The sequence below is a fragment of the Ostrea edulis genome, chromosome 6 (assembly GCF_947568905.1).
Source record: "Ostrea edulis chromosome 6, xbOstEdul1.1, whole genome shotgun sequence".
Classification (NCBI taxonomy): Eukaryota; Metazoa; Mollusca; class Bivalvia; order Ostreida; family Ostreidae; genus Ostrea; species Ostrea edulis.
In genome coordinates this window covers 78,658,837-78,678,755 of record NC_079169.1, presented here as the reverse complement: position 1 = coordinate 78,678,755, position 19,919 = coordinate 78,658,837, and the positions used below count along the sequence as shown (strand labels likewise).

General features: G+C 33.8%; 1 protein-coding gene and 1 long non-coding RNA gene across 6 annotated transcripts in view; one reads left to right on the top strand and one right to left on the bottom strand.

Annotated features, from left to right (window-relative positions):
* Window positions 1-19,919, top strand: part of LOC125683187 (extended synaptotagmin-2-like) — a 48,004-nt gene that overhangs the window by 452 nt on the left and 27,633 nt on the right. For 3 of the 5 annotated variants that reach the window (XR_007372811.2, XM_048924038.2, XM_048924037.2), the window contains exons 2-11: window positions 5,317-5,358; window positions 7,319-7,453; window positions 8,223-8,299; window positions 9,613-9,679; window positions 9,804-9,893; window positions 11,130-11,185; window positions 14,738-14,752; window positions 15,576-15,696; window positions 17,355-17,454; window positions 17,824-17,894. Coding sequence is in view for 4 of the 5 variants with exons in the window: in XM_048924038.2 (XP_048779995.1) it covers window positions 5,317-5,358; window positions 7,319-7,453; window positions 8,223-8,299; window positions 9,613-9,679; window positions 9,804-9,893; window positions 11,130-11,185; window positions 14,738-14,752; window positions 15,576-15,696; window positions 17,355-17,454; window positions 17,824-17,894 (774 nt within the window). In the remaining variant the exon portion in view is untranslated. The remainder of the gene's footprint in view (window positions 1-5,316; window positions 5,359-7,318; window positions 7,454-8,222; window positions 8,300-9,612; window positions 9,680-9,803; window positions 9,894-11,129; window positions 11,186-14,737; window positions 14,753-15,575; window positions 15,697-17,354; window positions 17,455-17,823; window positions 17,895-19,919) is intronic. The other 2 variants (XM_056140893.1, XM_048924039.2) reach the window with 1 other exon arrangement.
* Window positions 17,133-19,919, bottom strand: part of LOC130046978 (uncharacterized) — a 7,884-nt gene continuing 5,097 nt past the window's right edge. Inside the window, exons 1-2 of the long non-coding RNA XR_008796060.1 lie at window positions 18,825-19,919; window positions 17,133-18,513 (exon numbers count right to left, since the gene is read on the bottom strand). The exon at window positions 18,825-19,919 is cut by the window's right edge and continues 5,097 nt beyond it. This is a non-coding gene — a long non-coding RNA (uncharacterized LOC130046978). The remainder of the gene's footprint in view (window positions 18,514-18,824) is intronic.

Here is a 19,919-nt window from a genome sequence, read left to right as displayed (position 1 = left end):
TAAATGTTGTTTATCATAAGAATTGCACATATCTCAATAAGAGTAGTTGGTGCAATTGTTCTAATGAGTATAGTTTAGTAGCAAGTAATAATTACAGATAAAGTGCCTACTTCAACAAGTTAGAACCTCAGTTAATGTCCCTTATATACCTCGTTATGCGGCGGCGAATCAAAAATATCTGCAGTGAATCTTTAGCATGCTGGAGTATTGAGTGTCATGTTAACTTAAAAATATTTTTTACATCTATAGAATAATCATGTGCAAACATATACAGGGTAAATTGTTACTATAACACAAGAATTTGCATCCAAGACGTGGAAAATTATATATTTGGAACGCAAGGATGTCTGATATGACTTAAGAGTGTATATGGCTGTCGTTAAATAATCCAAGGGTAAATAGCAAATTATTACATAATTTAATCATAATTATGGCAATATGCATTGGGAAGGTAATTATTATAGAATTACTAACACATGCATTGTTTGCAATTTGTTTGAGAATGAGGTAATTAAACAGAGGAATGTGTCAGCTTCTGTTCATATTAAATAGGAGTGCAGAAAAATTTCTCACAATTTTACCTTTCTTAAAGATCTGATACAAAAATGACTTGTGAAATTTTCTTGGGACTCAAGTTGTTTATATTTTCTCTGAGTCCGGGACTTGCCTTGAAAAATTCCAAGCACTTGACAATCCTGATATATAATTATTACCATGATTACTACAGTAACATGATCACTGTTGATCTGAAGAGTTGGATCATGTGTCGTACTCCCATCTCGTTTGGTCTAATTTAAAAGATCTGCATCTATCAACGAGACATCGTGATCCAACTCTTTGGATCAGGTTGCTGTTGTAATGATAAATTTATTATGTACCCCCTTATGGATTTTAAAATGAAGTTTGTAACTTGTAAGATAATAAATGTATTCCAAATTATCAAAACACATACATACAGTGAAATTATATTTTGTGTACGCCATTTTGTTTGTGACACGGTCAACATTTTCCACAAACAATGTTGCATTAATGCATTGTGACGTCATCAGTTTCAGAGAATACTGATACGGAATCAGAAAACCACAGTGTGGTGATCCGGAAAATCAGATAATCTACGGGTATATAATGTGTAAAGAAAATTAACCACTTTTCTGGTTAAAGGTGGTTCAAATAATCCAATTTGCATTTGCTTGCAATATACCTAATTTTTTACCATGTATATTGGATACTGTACTCTGCAGGGTTCGACACTCGTCAAAATTTGGTCTTATCACTCACACAACCTAGGTACAGATCTTGGGTTACCCAAATGAATTTCAGGTTGCTTAGATATGTATATCAGTATATCATACAAAATGAAATGTTGCAGTCTATTACATTTCCATTTCAGTTTTAAACCGAATCTTATTCACTATTTCTTTATTAATATTAAACATCATTTACTGTCTTCCATATCTTTCTCATACTCTCTGTGATGTTCCTATAACCCTCAGGTTCTTCTCCATTCTCAATTTCATTCACTCTCTGACTCCTCTTACTCTCAGCTCTTTCACTCTGCATCATTCAAAATTTTTATGGCTTCCTCTGTACTGGAATTTTTACTTTCCCATCCCTTGGCCTCAGTCTGCTGTGTCTAAATGGTGGTAGATCTTGACCCTGACAAAAGTGGGACACAACAATGGCATATCTACAGAAGAGCCTACGCATTTTGTCATCCTTGTAAAGTGTACAAAAATTATTTTTATAACCATATTCTGGACCGTTGATGCTTTTTATACATTTGTCTAAAAATGTATTTTCAGTGGGGAAAAAGTAGCAAAAAATCGTTAAATGTTCTTGGGGAAAAACCATGTTGGATACAGATGTCAAAGCTCATAATTAATTGGCCTAGACCTAAAATTGCAAATAGTCCAATTCGTTAACAGCAACGATTTCGACTTAGGAAATAAGACTCTAAAAAATAAATCAGGAAGAATCGTACTGTAAGAATGTTACGGTCGCAAAGTGGGCAATCAGAATACGATATTTAGGAGCCCACCAAGACTTTTAAATTGTATTAATGGCAAGTGGGCGAGCACTTAATTGTCTGCATCCCTGATATTCCTTAGAATCCCAGTAATATTCATTTATAAATGATATCAATTGATATATATTGTTTATTCACCAATCGGGGGCCCGAGGAGAGGGGGGGGGGGCATATCTTCTTAAATTATGATTTGGTATAAATTGTTTGTTGTTTTACATCCCATTCAAGGATTTTTCACTTGCATGTGTACAGAGACGCCACAAGCTGTGGGTGAAATGCTGCAAATTTTCATATATATATATATATGCATGGTGCTCAGGGCCTAAATAGTGAGGGGGTCTTTATCATGCCAACGTTCAATGCGACACAGGACCTCCGTTTTTAAGGTGACATCTGAAACATCTATGAAGCGATTTTTAACTATGTAAATGATGTATAAAATGAAACGTTGGATATTTTGTATTTTAGAATACAATAAGCTGTAGGCGAGAGTGCCTATTGAATCCACTATAGCTCTTGTTTCTTTTCTGAGTACAGGTTTTTGTCATTTAGATTAATTTTTCACAGATTTAGCATGCAGATATAGTTGTAGTTATACGAAGATTGAAAAGTTTATGTGAATATTACGTAAACTTGCAGTACACATGTAGAATTTAACTTTGGACAATGAACACTGCAGGTGCATTAACACTTAAAGTACATGTATAACATTGTAGTATGGTCTGTGTGTTCATGTATAATACATGCATGTACATATTTGTGAATTCATGAAGATAGGGAAATGTGATGTCTGCATGCTGGCAATACAGGGAAACATAAATTATAATCTAGATAGTGTATGAGTAATAGTCTGCTTGTTGGCATTGCAGTAAAACATGATTATATAAACTATAATCTATACAGTATTGGTAATTTTGAAGTGTATGTGTGTTCTACATGATTGTAAAGTAGTGGAACTGTAACACAACAAGCATGTTTTCCCCTGCATGAACTAGCTCTATAATATATACACATGCATTTACATGTATACATGTACATATATGAAGTTTCATACACATTTTATCCAGTGCTGCTTTTGGCTGTATGTATAATCCAAATAAATAAGAACAAATTATTTGCTGATATATCTTTTAAAAGAGGCAAACTGTTCTGAGTAATATTTTCCTTTGATGTTTTTATTCATGTTATTCTTTCAGCAAAGAAATATATTTGATGAATCACCCAATACACTCTTAGTGCTTCAGTGATTTTACCACACATATCAGAATTTACATTCTGACGTGTACATATCATTGTATACACAAGGCCATCACGATTACCAGTATTTTGAATTCTGCTTCATATTGTTTTCAGTGAATTTATTGAATAATTAATTTATAACATACATGTGACAGATGTATCTGTTTTAACAATCACATACTGTTGTGTGATAAATGTGGGGTGTGTTGGTTTTAAGATTAAATTGTGTAAAGATTCAACCCACGCAGTTTTGTATATATTGCCTTAGGAGGTTTAAATCATATACCTTTCCACAAACTGTCATTTTCATGGTTATATAGATTTATACCAGGGCTGTAGCTGTTTATATAAGAGCTCTGACTGTACTTTAGTTAGGCCTATACTTCGAGTTGATTTCCTGAGGCCCTGTCAGCTCATCTGAAGTGAGCTTCTGGTAAAAAAAAAAAACAACAACCCACTGATTTCCCCCCCTGTTAACTAAACCAGGCACAATTATTGAACCATAACTTTGGTTAAAGTTACACGGTCCGAATTTCGACAATTTTTTTCCACCTTGTAAAAATGCTGTTAAATCATAGCAATATTTGTATGTACATATGAGGCTGTACGACATGTCATACATTATTATACCCCCCGCAACAAGTTGTGGGGTGGGGGTTATACTGGAATCGGGTTGTCCGTCTGTCTGTCAGTCCGTCCGTCTGTAGACGCAATGGTTTCCGGGCTCTAAAGCATTATCCTTTCCACCTACCATCACCATATCATATATATGGACTACCCATGGGATGAAGATGTTCCCTATCGATTTTGGGGTGAAAATGTCAAAGGTCAAGCGCACTGGACATCGAAGTAGCAATATGGTTTCCGGGCTCTAAAGCGTTATCCTTTCCACCTACAGTCACCATATCATACATATGGACTACCCATGGGATGAAGATGTTCCCTATCGATTTTGGGGTCAAAAGGTCACGTGCACTGGACATCAAAGTAGCAATATGGTTTCCATTTAAATTCTTTAACGGCTTTTTTCATCGCATGGAGATGCTGTGTTCCTAGATACCTTTTGGATCATAATACTGAAGTTTTACCTATTACCAACACCCTTTGGGAGGTTGGGGTAAGCGGGGGGTATTCTTAGGGAGCATTGCTCACAGTACCTCTTATTTCACCTATTTTAACTAGGATTATTGATTTTAAATTGGTGTTTATATTCAAACAACCATCATTCGGCATCACTCAGTCATTTCAAGTGACAGTCACATATCCAGTTCAGACTCTCAGATCATCGGTGATCTTATCTGTGTAAAGCTAGATGTGTTTTGTTACATCAGTACCGTGCCACAAGTTCAAGAGAACTAAAAATATCAAATACCTCCCAGTATAATTCGTTGTTTTATGCTCTTTCAGCCTTAAACTTAGACAGTTATGTTTGAGTTAAATACATCATGTTGAGATTCTTCCAGTGCTTGTGGGGCTATTTATAGATATCTTACAGTCAATGTATAATTTATGCATACCCACTGTATTTCTTTTTATAGCCCGCATAAAGATGTGAGCGTATTATGCTATACCGCTGTCGTCCGTCTGTCGATCCCTTTAACTTTGTCTTTGCAACTCCTCCTAAACCTTTGGGGGATTTTGATGAAACTTGGTACAAAGAAAGATCACAATGATGTAGAGATGTGCCTATTACAAGGGAAATGCTGCAAAGTGACTTTGATATTGTTTAAAGTTCAGGGTGTTTTGGAATATCTTGGATTTTGATTTGATCCCAACAATTTTCTATTTTTCCTTGATGATTGGGAAAATTGCAGGTTATGGAATTTACACACAGATCTCTGGGCTTGTCTAACTACAAATGTACCTCCTGTCACAATTTTTAAGCTAACTTAAGATCTTTTATTCGTACAGTGCAATAGAAGGTATATATTGTTTGATGATGGCTGATACTTTCAAAATTTACTGCTTACTGTACAATTCGCATGTATTGGATTAATCCTTTCTCTGTTTCTTCCCATACACATAATAACTTCTCTGTATTCTCTTTTCAGGTTCATTTTCCAGAGGTAGAAAGAGCAGAATGGTTCAACAAGGTAAAAGCTTTTTTAAAAAAAAAAATTGCCAAACAGGTGCAGTTACCGCATATACTAACCTATAAGTGGATCTACTTATGTGTATAAGTCAGTTGTATTTTTAGCTCACCTGGGCTGAAAGTTCAAGTGAGCTTTTCTGATCGTCTTGCCCGTCGTCCGTCTATCTCTCTGTAAACTTTTCACATATTCAACTTCTTATCCAGAACCACTGGGCAAATTTCAACCAAACTTGGCGAAAAACATCCTTTGGTGAAGGGCTTTCAAGTTTGTTCCAATGAAGGACCATGCCCCCTTTAATGGGTGACTCGGGAGATAATTTTTAAAAACTGCAAAATTAGGGTGGGGTCATTTAAAAATCTTCTCAAGAACCACTAGGCCAGAAGAGCTAAAATTTACTTGTAAGCTTTCTGACATAGTGCAGATTCAAGTTAAATCCATGACCCCTGGGGGTAGGTTGGGGCCACAATAGGGGATTAAAGTTTTACATGCGAATATGTAGGGAAAATCTTTTTAAATTATTCTTTACAAGAACCACTTGGCCAGAAAAGTTTAAATGTACATAAAAGCTTCCTGACAAAGTGCAGATTCAAATTTGTAAAAAGCATGGTCGCTGGGGGTAGGTTGGGGCCACAATAGGGATCATAGTTTTACATGCGAATATATATAGGGAAAATCTTCAAAAATGGGCCAAGGTGAGCAATGTGGCCCATGGGCCTCTTGTTTTTAGGTTATTGTGTAGAGATTTGCCATTGACCCACGTAGAAGTCCGTGCAACTTTTTGCCAGAATCGGTTGACAATTTCAAATCAATGCTCTAATGTTTTTACCTCTGTTTCAAATAATATCTGGAGAAATGATGCCATATTTGATCTTTTTTCTTAGCAAATCAATGTTCTGTGTTCTAATAATATTTTGGGACATGACATTGATATTGTTACCTTTTATTTTTCAACAAACCAAACAGCTACAAAGTCCCTGGGGCACATGCATTTCCTTCACTGTTAATGATTAACTGTTTTTAGAAACATAAGAGATAAAACCATTTCTTATGCTTCATATATTAAGATAAGAAAGAATTAAGGAAAAAGAATTAAGGAAAAATATCAAAACATTGCCTGTATTTAGGAATTTACAGTGCAATTCAATTTTATTGATAAACGATAGATTTATAGTAATTAAGTCAAATTATTGAGTGATTAATATGTAAATGATTTATAAATTGAATAATATGTATACACTTAAGATAAAATAGAATTATTAAAACATGAAAATACTAGTATTTTATGCAAAACCTTGAAATACATATATGTTCAGACCTTTGCCAACAATGACCATGATAATCATCGGTTTTTATAAAATACTACGTTTTGCCAATCCAGAAAAATACCAATCTTTTTTAAAGACTCTCCTCTATTAAATCAAAACTCGGGAGTTTTGGACCAAAATTTAACTCAGAAAAAATTTGACTTATAGGGAAGTATATACAGTATATATGCACTTTAGAAAAGGATAGCAGAGTTAGTGTACATGTTAAACTTGTTTTATGAGGTAATGAAGTTGTGCTTTAGATTTGCTGCATGTGTTGATTTTGTGACAGATGTAACAGATATAGACTTTAAACATGCAATATAATTTGATATGCTATTGATGATTTCATACATATGTGCACTATTTAGATTGTAAATATACCATAAAAGATCCATAAAAGAACCGTTTTTGTAAACATATACATGTTTTAAAAAACTATAACTACAATTACTATTTGTATACCCATACAAAAGTTTACAATATCATATTTAATACTCTGTCTTTTTCATCATGTTCAGGGATGAATTGTGTTAATTTACATTTAATTTCTGTATATATGTAGTTTGAATAAAGGATTTGCATGATTCTGTCTTCATCTTTGAAGCAGCTAGGCTTACAATGGTTGTCAAACGGAAATTTCATTTCATTTTTAGATACTGGACCAGATATGGCCTTTTATCGGGGACTATGTCAAAGAATTACTGACCACCAACATTCAACCAAAAATTCAGACCAGTCATGCCCAGATGTCTTCATTTGTCTTTACAAAGATCGACTTGGGGGATATTGTAAGTACATGTATGAGTTAATATGTGTGGTTATCTATGCATGTGTTCAAATGTATTGTAACCATTATTGTAATGTAAAGTAGGCTTGGGTGTATATTGTTTCATTCATGTACAGTTTTCCAAAATCTCACTGGCATATTGTTCTTTGATTTATTGATAAAGCTATATAGTCAAATATACTCATATGGATATAAAGGCCTTTCGAACAATTTATAATGTCATAAAATGCATGTATGTATTTAACATGTTTAATATTTGAAAATCATGTATGGCTGAAGGCTATTCTCCACCAGCTGGCAACCTGTGACAAATTCAAATTATACCATATCTAAAATTTGTTTATTGAATTTTTTTGTTATGTTCAGGTTAAAGCTATAAAGGGGTTTGTGAAATATGTGAAATATTTAATATCATTATGTGCAATATCTGATATTTTGGGAACTTTCATGAAATTTCTAATATGATCAGCAATTAATGTCTGTTTGTCCATTATAACTTTAACCTTGGCCATAACTTTTGAATGGATGGTGATAGGGCTTTCATATTTCACACGCATATTCCTGTGACAAGTCCATTCTTCTTGTATCAAAAACCTTGGAATTTGGTCATACAGGGGCGATGGAATCAGTGTTTCACAAACACACTTTGTTTCTTATCAAGGGTGTACAAAATTACTTTAGTTCACTCAAACATCAAACAGCTTGTTCAAGATACAGTGAACTGAAGATATTCAACATGACTGATCTTTTGATTGTGCCATTGATTTCAGCCACCACGCATTGGAGGTGTCAAAGTTTACACAGAAAATGTTAGAAGAGATGAAATTTACATGGATCTTGACATTATGTAAGTAAATTATATTGATATTGTATTATTTATCCTGCCCTATCCCCCACACTCTTGTGACTGGTTTCCAAGCTCCCTGACCATAAACTGAAAAATTAGATATTATATATATATCCTTGCCTTGTTAAAATCATGCAAATACATTTTCAATAATTTGAAGGTGGAAGGGGAAAATCTTTATGGCTCATGTACTAGAAATGAATTACATCTTGGAAATCTTTTTTACCACTGAATATATATATAGCAGATTGGATGCATAGTTAAGGCTTTTTAAAACACAGCATTTTTACTATATCTAAGGATCAACTTATCTGTCATGTGTCCTTCCATGCCACTTTTGTCTACATGTGTAGGTCATAACTTGTAATGGATAAGAGACAAAAGCTCCAACATGTATTTGACTGCTGATGAGCAGATGGTTGTCATGACCCTAGACCAAAATCATTTTCAGTGGTCAAGGTCACATGGTACAAAATATGTAAGAATGATTTGGTCCATTGTATAATGGTGTAATTCAAGGACTTGATGAAAACTGGTATATGGCAAAAAGCTTGCATATATTCAGATCCTGAACCAGGGTTGTTTGGTCCAAATTAGGATCTCAGATAACAATGCAATAAATGTTTGTCAAGGCTATAAATTGTCATTTTGATCATATAAAGCATTTTGAAAACACCACCTGATAACATCCTGTTCTCAGAGTATAACAGATGCGTTCATAGCACCAACATGCAACACCTTTAATTTCATTTTGTGATACTCAGGGTGACTGTTGAGATCCATGTGCCCTTTGTTGTGGTCCTCAGATGAATGTTGAGGTCCATATGCCCTTTGTTGTGGTGCTCAGATGAATGTTGAGGTCCATGTGCCCTTTGTTGTGGTCCTCAGGTGACTGTTGAGGTCCATGTGACCTTTGTTGTGGTGCTCAGATGAATGTTGAGGTCCATGTGCCCTTTGTTGTGGTCCTCAGGTGATTGCTGAGGTCCATGTGCCCTTTGCTGTGGTCTTCTCTAACAGGATGAAGATATTGGTTGTGGATAGTTCAATGTCTGTTCGTCTTTCCATCTGTTACAAATCATGTGCAGCCTCAAACTTTATGTATGGAGACTTCAATATTTGTGATAAAGATTGAACAAAGATATAACATTCTACTTTCAGAATTCAAATTTTACCATTTATTGTTTATATATATATGTATACACACCATTTTGTGTTTTAATTTAACCTTGCCCAGCCCGTATTTGATTCATAGGGAAAAATATACAATATGTCTCTGGAGCAGTTTTACACAACCTTTTAATTCCTCATTACAGATACAGCAGTGACTGTGAATTGATGATGAAAATAAAGGGAATAAATTTGGGTGTAGAAGACTTGCAGGTATGTATCTCTTTGATAGCTTTGAGACAAACCAGCCAAAGCAGCATCCAATAGTTAATTCAAATTGCATACCGCCTATAGCTCACAGCACTTATTAGGTAACATGGCCTGGGGTGTATTGTAGGTTAGAGGTACAATGAGAGTTATCTTCAAGCCTTTGATTGGTCGAATGCCTTTGTTTGGTGGAATCAGTGTATTTTTCCTCAACAATCCTGTGAGTATTTATTTGTCTGCCCCATACATGTGATACAGTCCTGGATCTAAATTTGGATATTTGTCTCCAAAATGCTGGGAGTCAGTTCATGTAGATTTTTTTTAATAGTTTATACTTGTTTTTGGGGAGGGATTTTTTTTTTTTTTTTTTTTTTTTTTCCCCTTGACATACAAAGCAATAGAATGAGAAGAAAGAAAAAAATTTAATGGATAACAAGGAAAATTTTTACTTTATTTGATAAGGATTCAATAAACTTGAATTTGGTACATGTATGTCAGTTATATGGTATAAAGTACTTTATTTATCAAGTCTTGGTAGTTATACTTGGAATTTATCTAATGAGACTTATTCTCTGGAAAGAAAGACTAAAAAATAATTATATGCTGGATTCTTGTGTATTCATGGGTGTTTGTGTCACTCTCCAAGTGAACTTCAGTTCAACTGCAATACATACACTTCATAAGTTCAGCTTTTGAAAAAAAGCTTAAAAATTGGCCAGTGACCTTTATTTCAAAAATATGTAGTACTGAACAAAAGATTGACCAGCATATAGATCTATACCGACCTGTCGCATAATGCTTTCACAAAAATTGGTCGACTCATATCCAAGAAATTGCTGTCACAAAATTTGTAAAAAAAAAAAAAAAAAAAAAAAAAAAAATATAAGGAAAAAACTGAAGAATAACAAGTTCTTCCATTGGAAACAGAAGACCTTAATGATATCTAGATAAAAAAAACTCACACTTCCATTGGAAATGGAAGACCTTAATAACAAACAGATTAAAAATGAACTTTTCTGGGGGAACATAATGGTAAAGTGATATTTAGGTTATGTTGCACATTCATTTTTATAATCCAGAGTTGGCTTGGGAGATATTTGGAATCTTCGCCAATTAATCAATGCCTGCCAAGCACTTGTTGCATATCTAAATTTGTCCTGAAGGATTGTATTCCTTAAGAAAGGGCTGTTGGACATTCTTTAAGAAGTTTGGTGTGGGGATCTGGTAAGCATTCAGCTCCTACTAGGAGAATTTTTTTAATGCTCAATTCCAAGAGCCTTTTACCCATCCAGGAGGTATCACACATGTATGTTTTTCAACAGTTTTATTCAATACACATTTAATATAAAGTATGTTTCTTTACTGAAAATACATTTAGAACTTTTTTCTTATATAATAACAAATTTCAAGAAGAAAGAAACTTTTGACTAACAGCAGCACCCACATTCATTTACAGACCATTGACTTCAACCTAAAGGGCTTAGCAGATGCTCTGGATTTTCCAGGTCTCAGGTTAGACAAGAATCTGGTCTCTTTTCAAAAGTTACTTCAAGAATAACAATTAACATTAGATGAAATGGTGTTTTTGATAATACATAGCTAATAGTGTATTTTGTAACTGTGTACTAAGTGTTATAACAGATCAATGACATGTGAATTTCAAGAACATCTGTGTAGACTGATATAGTGACCAATTTTAATGGTGAAGAAAGATGCGATTTTTGGATACTTAAACTTTGTACATCAATACTTGCTAAATCTTTCAGAACATCAACAGTTTGCAAGGAAAATTTTAATGCCAATTGTTAGCAAACCTGAGCCATGCATAAAGGCTAAAATGATCTTTCCTAATGAAAAAATTGTAAGGCATTTTCATTTTCAACTTTTCAAGAACCAATATTGAACACTTTGAATACCTTTCTTGAAGAACAAAAGACAATTATAGTTGATTCAATGATATGCAAGCATCCTAGAATATTGGAATACATTTAGGGTATGAATTTTCACAAAGTATGTTTATCATGAAAGGGAAATGTTTTAAATTATCCTTTCAAGAATAAGAGAATACAGCTGTACATTTTGGCAAATTTGCCGAACTTGTAAATAGTATACAGTTTAGTTTGTTCAAACCATAGTACCTTTGGCTATACCGTTTAGTGTAGGTAGGTTCAGAATCCTCTTTATAGGTACAAACTCTTCTTTACAGGTACAAAATCTTCAAAAAAAGTTACATTTTGTCAAAAGTAATAAATTTTGTAACCATCATCTTGAAGGCCACAGTCGTGCATTAAAGAGTCTTGACACAGTATGGGTATCAGTTAGAGCTCCAAAATTTCTGAGACTGTATGATCCCAGTATGACTTGGCTATAGCGCCGTGGCACACAGGCCTCATTATCTATGTGTATATTATGCATTGTGGCTAGATTAACAATCATTTGTAAGAGATTCCTCTTTTACAATTAGCTTTCGGTGTGGATACAAAGGATTTTCCAGGTGTTTTCCTGATGGTGTGTCTTTGTGTTTGATAGAATCGTGCATCATTCAGAATTTGTGTTTCCTCTTATTTTTCATTGCATTGAATTGTATATATTTTCCAGTCAGATTCTTTACGTATATCTGGATATACATCGTTATAATTCTTGTAGTTAAAACCAGCATTTTGATGAAAGTTCCAAAGACTTCTCTTGCATGTCTATTGAGAGCATTGAATGTCCAATTAAATGTCGAGTGATTATAGCAATAGTACGTTAGGTGGATTTGTAAGATCCCCTCGTCATCCAAATATCACCATTATAATAGAGGGTAATGATAACCGTAGAACTAGGTACATGTACATTTCATTACTGCTTGCTTGGTCACTTGATTTAGTGTATTGTTAGTTTTAAGTTGATGGGGACTTCTGTCTTTGCATCAAGGTTTTGGTTTTTTTAATTGATAATAATTGTAATGTGCATGTAAGGTTTAAAATAGAAATTGTGATTGTGCATGGCATTTACAGATACAACACTTTTTTAAACTTCATGAACATAATTAGTTTTTATAGGAATTAATTGCTTTCAGATTAGTGCATTATACATTTGTGCTCCTTTTAAGTTTCTTAGTATTCTGCCCATAATAACCTCAAATCTACAATTTTCAAGATGAGACAATGATAAAAAAAAAATTAATATGAATTTCTCTGAAATGTTTTGTGGAATTCAATTTGATTTATCATTTGGGAGGGGGAGGGGGGCATTAGAATTATTCATATGACCTTTAATTTTCTAGAATGAGTCATCTGCCTTGTTTGAAAGTAAGGGGGTGGGGGATACATGAAATTTATAAAATTCACTATGAACTGAACTTTTTAAAAAATATTATTCTCAGTTGTAAAATTCATCGTATTTAGTTAAGAGTTTTTGTCCAATTTAGTCTTAACCACATGTCTATTTTGAAAAGATCTGGTAGCTTGGATTGTCATCAATGTAAAGTTTAATGAGCTGAATCACCACGTTTAAAAAACTTTTCATTAAATCATTTTGCATTATTAAGTCCTGAAAATTGATCCCAGCATTTCTGTGCTGTAGGGTTTTGTTGATGAAATAATTCGTATAGGTCTATCATAGGTCGGATACCTTAATGTAGAGTTTAACGGACATATAGCCAGTGTTATATGAGTCTGTGGAGCTGCCATTAAGTTGCAAGATGTTTCACTAGGATATCATTCCTCTGTTTAACCAAGTCATCACATTACCATTGTTTAAGTAAATCAATAAAACAAGTTGTAAGCTGTGATCAAATTTGCAATGAATCCAGTTGATCGGTGTTGAGTCATTGTGAACTCTATGAATATTAAAGTACTGCATAACGTTTCAGAATATACTGTCTAATTGAATGGTAGTGGTATTCATACTCGGTGATTTTTGTGTTCCTGTTTGTCTGCTTGTACACTACTTTAACTAAAAACTATAACTTTTTAAGTATACAAGATTTTAACTTTAAACTATTAGGAAATTAAAGGTCAAGGTCAAAGCTGTTTATTGAGTTCAAGGTTGTATGTCAAGATCAAATTTGCCTTGATTTCTCAAAGCACGCACGTGCATGTGTGCATGTTACATTTTTAGATCACCTGAGTCAGTTAGGTGACATATATGGGTTTTCATCCATCAAGCATTAACAAATGAGCATATTAAACTTCTTCATGAATACCATATCCAATTTCAAGTTTGGTATGAAACATCTTTGGGACAAGCATATGACAAGGGGGATATAAATTGTAAATTTCAGGATTTCTGTGGCATGGGGTCTTGGGGGCCGGGCAAAAACAAAAATATACCAATTTTCAAAAAATTTCTCCACATTACATCTGTAAGAAAAACTAAATGCATAGTCATGTAGAGCAGGATGACCTTTACCGAAATTGTATACAGTACTTCATGATAACCCCAGGATAGATGTTCTGAATCCAGGCCACTACCAAACTTAGCATGTAGTGCTTCTGTGTAAAACATTTTAAAATAACATCTTTTAATGCTATTGATATTATAAAATTGAAACTACTGTGGTAAATAAATAGTTTGAAGGAGCAGATAGCCCTTTACCAGAATTGTAGATTTTATGATCCCAGGGGTAGGGGTTTTATGATTAGTAACATCATTGTGATTATTGTCTTTTATCATTTGAAAAACTACTTCTTTAAGTTTGCTGATACTGTGTAAAAATTAAATGCATAGTTATGGAAAGTAAAAAGGGATGTACCAAAATCGTGAATTTCACAACCTTAGAGTTCTGACTCTAATATGGGTCCAAAATAGTCATACTGCATATTTTATTATGTAAAGTGATTCATTAGTATAGCCACTTTTGGGGGCATTTACGTTTGAAGAACATACCCTGTTTTTTTTTTTACTTCTACTGAATATAAGAAGTTAGTTTTGATATGCAGAACAGGAAAATTATTTTAGATTTCAAAGCCCTTGGGGCAAGTGATACTTTAAGCTGACACTCAGGTGACTGATAATAAAGCCTGTGGGCCTCTTGTTAAAAATGTTATTAATTTTCAAATTATCTCTCTCTTTCTTAAGACAGTGTTCTCAAAGGTACAGGGATATCTAAAATGTTCAGCTCAGTGTAAACACTAATACTCTGAGAATATCATTAAAAGGCATGAATTGATATTGGATTGTGCTTTGTACGTACTGGACAGATGAAATTCACACAAAACTTCAGAAAGGAGGAGCTGTGTATGAATAATAGGCTGTTTATATTTGACTTCTTTTGATGTCTGACATGGCCACAATTTGAATGTAGTATTTAGCTTGTAAGCCACTGTAAAGGTCATTTATTAGTTATGTTCTATAGTTTATAACCATCTACAATACTTTTAAGCATATCAAATTGTGACTTGGCATCTGTTATGTTAGTGTTAAATTTTCGGTAACTATATAATTTTTCTTTACTGTCAGCACTAAGGTATTGCATGAACATATAGGAATGTGAGTAATACATTGTCCTTTTTGTCAGCTGTCATGCAACAGTTCTGGACTATAGTGTCTGTATTTTACGTATGTGCCATGCTATATTTCATTTAAAACATAGGATTTGGAAATCTTATTGATATATTATATACAATACATATATTAAGTACCTATGAATAATAGACATTTTAATTGGACAATGAATTTATTTTCATTTTTTACCTATTTAGTACAATGATTGATCTTAAATAACTTTGATAACATATTGTAAAGTAAATGTTTGACAAAGATAATGAATGTGCAGTGCATTTTGTATTGGATGACATCAATAATGATTGAGATAGCGTTTATTTATTAACAACTATGTATTAATTAACAACAAATGAACAAATAAAGCCTAAACTTGGTCTTGCTATTTGTAAATGATATTCTATTGTCTGGTTAGAGAGATGGTTGAAGACATTATTGCTGAGCAGATAGCCAACATTATGGTGTTACCAAACAGAATAGCTGTCCCCATGATTGAGGAACTGAATCTAAATCTCCTGAAATATCCACCACCAGAGGTTAGTCAGGAAGTTATTATACCCCCCCGCAACAAGTTGTGGGGGGGTATACTGGAATCGGGTTGTCCGTCTGTCTGTCCGTCCGTCCGTCCGTCTGTAGACACAATGGTTTCCGGGCTCTAAAGCATTATCCTTTCCACCTACCGTCACCATATCATATATATGGACTACCCATGGGATGAAGATGTTCCCTATCGATTTTGGGGTCAAAAGGTCAAAGGTCAAGCGCACTGGACATCGAAGTAGCAATATGGTTTCCGGGCTCTAAAGAGTTATCCTTACCACCTACCGTCACCATATCATACATATGGACTACCCATGGGATGAAGATGTTCCCTATTGATTTTGGGGTCAAAGGTCAAGCGCACTGGACATCGAAGTAGCAATATGTTTTCCAGGCTCTAAAGCGTTATCCTTACCACCTACCGTCACCATATCATACATATGGACTACCCATGGGATGAAGATGTTCCCTATCGATTTTGGGGTCAAAAGGTCAAGTGCACTGGACATCGAAGTAGCAATATGGTTTCCGGGCTTTAAAACGTTATCCTTTCCACCTACAGTCACCATATCATACATATGGATTTCACATATAGATGCCGCATGAAGAGACCTTTATTTTGGTACCAAGACTTTCGACCTAATGACCTTGGCTTTGACCTAATTTTGGAAAACTTTTAACAAGTCCTAATCTTTTGAATCAAGGAGGATGGGGCTTTGATATTTTACTTTTACATTACAAAGAGACCTTAGTTTTGATACCAAGACTTATGACCTTGGCCTTGGAACTTTGACTTACTTTTCAAAAACTTTGTTGGCTATGTCTATTGAACCAAGGGGGATAGGGATGTGATATTTCATGTTTTAAATTAGATGCCTTGTGATCAGGTCTTTTATATAGTATCAAAAAGTTTGACCTAGTGACTTTGGATTTTGATCTACTTTTCAACCTTTTGAACCAAAGGGAATAGGTTAAGTAAAGTGATGCTTCGCAGTGAGCTGTGTTGTTTTCTGACAACTGTTGTTCTTGTTAAAGTATTGATCATGTTAAAGAGGTAGTAAATGATCATTACATATTTCATTTAATGGCCTAATGCAAACAAATTCATCTTGATATGGTCAGTTTAATATATACCACCAGCTGATGTACATTTTAATACACTAAATTCACACTTTCATAAGTTTGTCATCTATATAACCAGTCTATAATATATTTATCCACCCTAAGAGGTAAGCATTCAATAGAATACTGAATGTACCTCTATCACAGAAGAGCTGATATATCTAGAAATTTTTACTAAAGGCAATGTTTAGTTGGTTTGTTTTTTTTAGTTTATTTGTTTGTTTTTATTTTTTAGTTTATTTATTAATTTACAATGCATACAGTGAAATGAAGCTTTTGATTTTATAGAAGGTATTAAAATTGCACAAGTGAAATGCATTTGATATAGCAATGTGTCAGAGGAATATTGAAACATGTTTAAATTTATGTGACATCTCTCAGAGGGAAATTTTTGCTATCTCAAAACTCCTCTAACAAATAATGTGTATTTGCATAACCATGCCGAGCCTCTCTTTCATGTCTTAAGTTTTTGTTCTGTATCAGAGATTTAGATTGCTTCTTACAGTAGACATTAATTGGTGAATATTTTCAGGGTGTTTTGCGAATTCACATGATGGAAGCTAGAAATCTGGTGTCAGCTGATTTGGCTTTTGTTGGCAAAGGAAAATCTGATCCATATGCAGTATTGAAGTGTAAGGAGTATAGAAGGATAAGGTTTAAGTTATTAAGATTAAACTTGCGATTCTGTTCCTTTACAATACCTGGTACATTCTGATATTTCAAACACTCAATTGACAGGAAGATTTATTTTCTTTTAAGTGGTGTCATTCATATTTTTGGTGCAATATATATTTATATAAGAAACATTATTTTATAGGAACAAAAATACAAGTCTTAGGTTTAATTTAATTGAGTAAGATGTAGGAAAAAAAATTAGAAGTAAAGTTACTGACAGTGCATGTAAATGTTTCATGATATGTGACATCAACAGCATTGATAATTTCTTAACTATTGCTCTGGGTACCACCATCAATGTGAAGCTATCCAACATTTCTTTTCAGTTGGTCCCGAAAAATTCAAAACAAAAGTCATTAACAACACGGTGAATCCTGCATGGAATGAAGTTTTTGAGGTAAGATGACATCAAATGTAACAGATGACAAGAGAGTTGGCAAAATAGCATCTTATCCAACATTTTTGTGGTGTAGATAGTTGTTAAATAATTTTTTAGAAACTGCGTGATACCAGATATGCCTTTAAAAATGATCATGATCTCTAGAAACAAAGACATGCACTTTTCATTTGTCTAAATGTTTTTGATTAATTGCTATTAGTAAAGAACTCCACCTCTTGCAAGATGACATTTCCCAGCCCAAAAGTGTTCTTTAATGACCTTGTCCTGTGAACTTTAAAGCCAAAATAATTAGATCTTGTAAGATACCACACCTACATGTATACTAATAACTGAAATTTGGTACACTCAAGTTTTTGCATACAATTACTATGGAGATTTGCTCCTTGTGTTGTTCAACATTTGAATTTGACTTTGAAATCTAATAAGAACCCAGATCTTTATGCACGGTATCTTTCCTAAAATGTTTGCTAAAAGTTAGTTGAAGAAATGTGATTTGAATCTTGTATGCAAGGATTTTCTTCTCAGTGACCTTGGCCTTTACAATTAACCTTGAAGGAATCATGCATTTTAATGCAAGATTCCATTACTCACATCAGATAAGAAATGTAGCTCAGACCTTGCATTGTGGGAGTTTTATAATTTCCCATCCAGTGGAACATATTCATATGGCCTTGAAATCCAATAAAACCCCAGAACCATTTCTGAAAGTTTGACAAAATTCAGACATGGACAGTCTGCACTAGAAATCTTAAGTGACCCTGGAAATCAATTTAAATCCACATCCATTACCCACAATACCATTCCTGCATGTGAAATGATGATAATCAAATCAGAAATACAGCTTCAATTTTATACCGTATATCAGGTATTTTTCGCGTCATGTTTCTCCACAAATCAGGCCATGAAAGTGTTTATTCTTAATTCTACCTGTATATGATGTTCTACCCTTTTTTACAAATTTCATCCTGCCTGGCAAGCACCGATGTCTTCTGACAACTCTTGTTTTAAATTTGACAGACAAATGTCTGATATAGGTTTTTATTTTAACAAATATGGCTAAGGAAAAAAGATATTTTGATTGTTGAGCATTGCTGCTTCATGCTGAAAGCTGCCTGACTCTATTGCACAATTTTTTGGCAGTATCGAAAAAAGATATTCATTAACCCAAATTTCAGACAGTAATGATAGTGTTTAGAATGTCAACCGTGTACAGTAGATGGAAAGAGTACTATATTACGTACATGAAATAATTATTGACATTTTTTAAGTCAGCACTATGCTTTCGCTACCTGGGAAGTGCGATATTCATCGAGCATGATATTGGTTGAGAAAATGTCAGTAATTGTTTTATTTGATTAAATGATTTAAAACATCAAAAACTGGCTACTAGAACCCAAATAAGGACACCTGCTCGACCATCTATGAATGCATGTGCAGCTAGACTGCAAGACCTAGTTGAAAGTAGTAATTAAGAGATGCGAGTTTTTGTTTATTATAATAACTAAAGTAACTTAAAACATTGAAACCTGCTACTAAAGCTATAACCAATTGATACATGATCAAACATCTTTAGATTGGGTTCATTGTTAACTAATTGATACAGGATTAGACCTCTTTAGATTGAATTCACTTCATTGTTAACTAATTGATACAGGATCGGTCATCTTTAGATTGGGTTCATTGTTAACCAATTGATACAGGATCGGTCATCTTTAGATTGGATTCAATGTTAACCAATTGATACAGGATCGGTCATCTTTAGATTAGATTCAATGTTAACCAATTGATACAGGATCGGTCATCTTTTCATACAGAATCAGTCATCTTTAGATTGGGTTCATTGTTAACCAATTGATACAGGATCGGTCAGCTTAAGATTGGGTTCATTGTTAACCAATTGATACAGGATCGGTCATCTTTAGATTGGATTCAATGTTATCATGGTTCAACAATTGTTACTCCAGGTTAAGACCTAGTGGAAAGTGAGAAAGACACAAGTTTTCATTGAATCACCAAAAATGA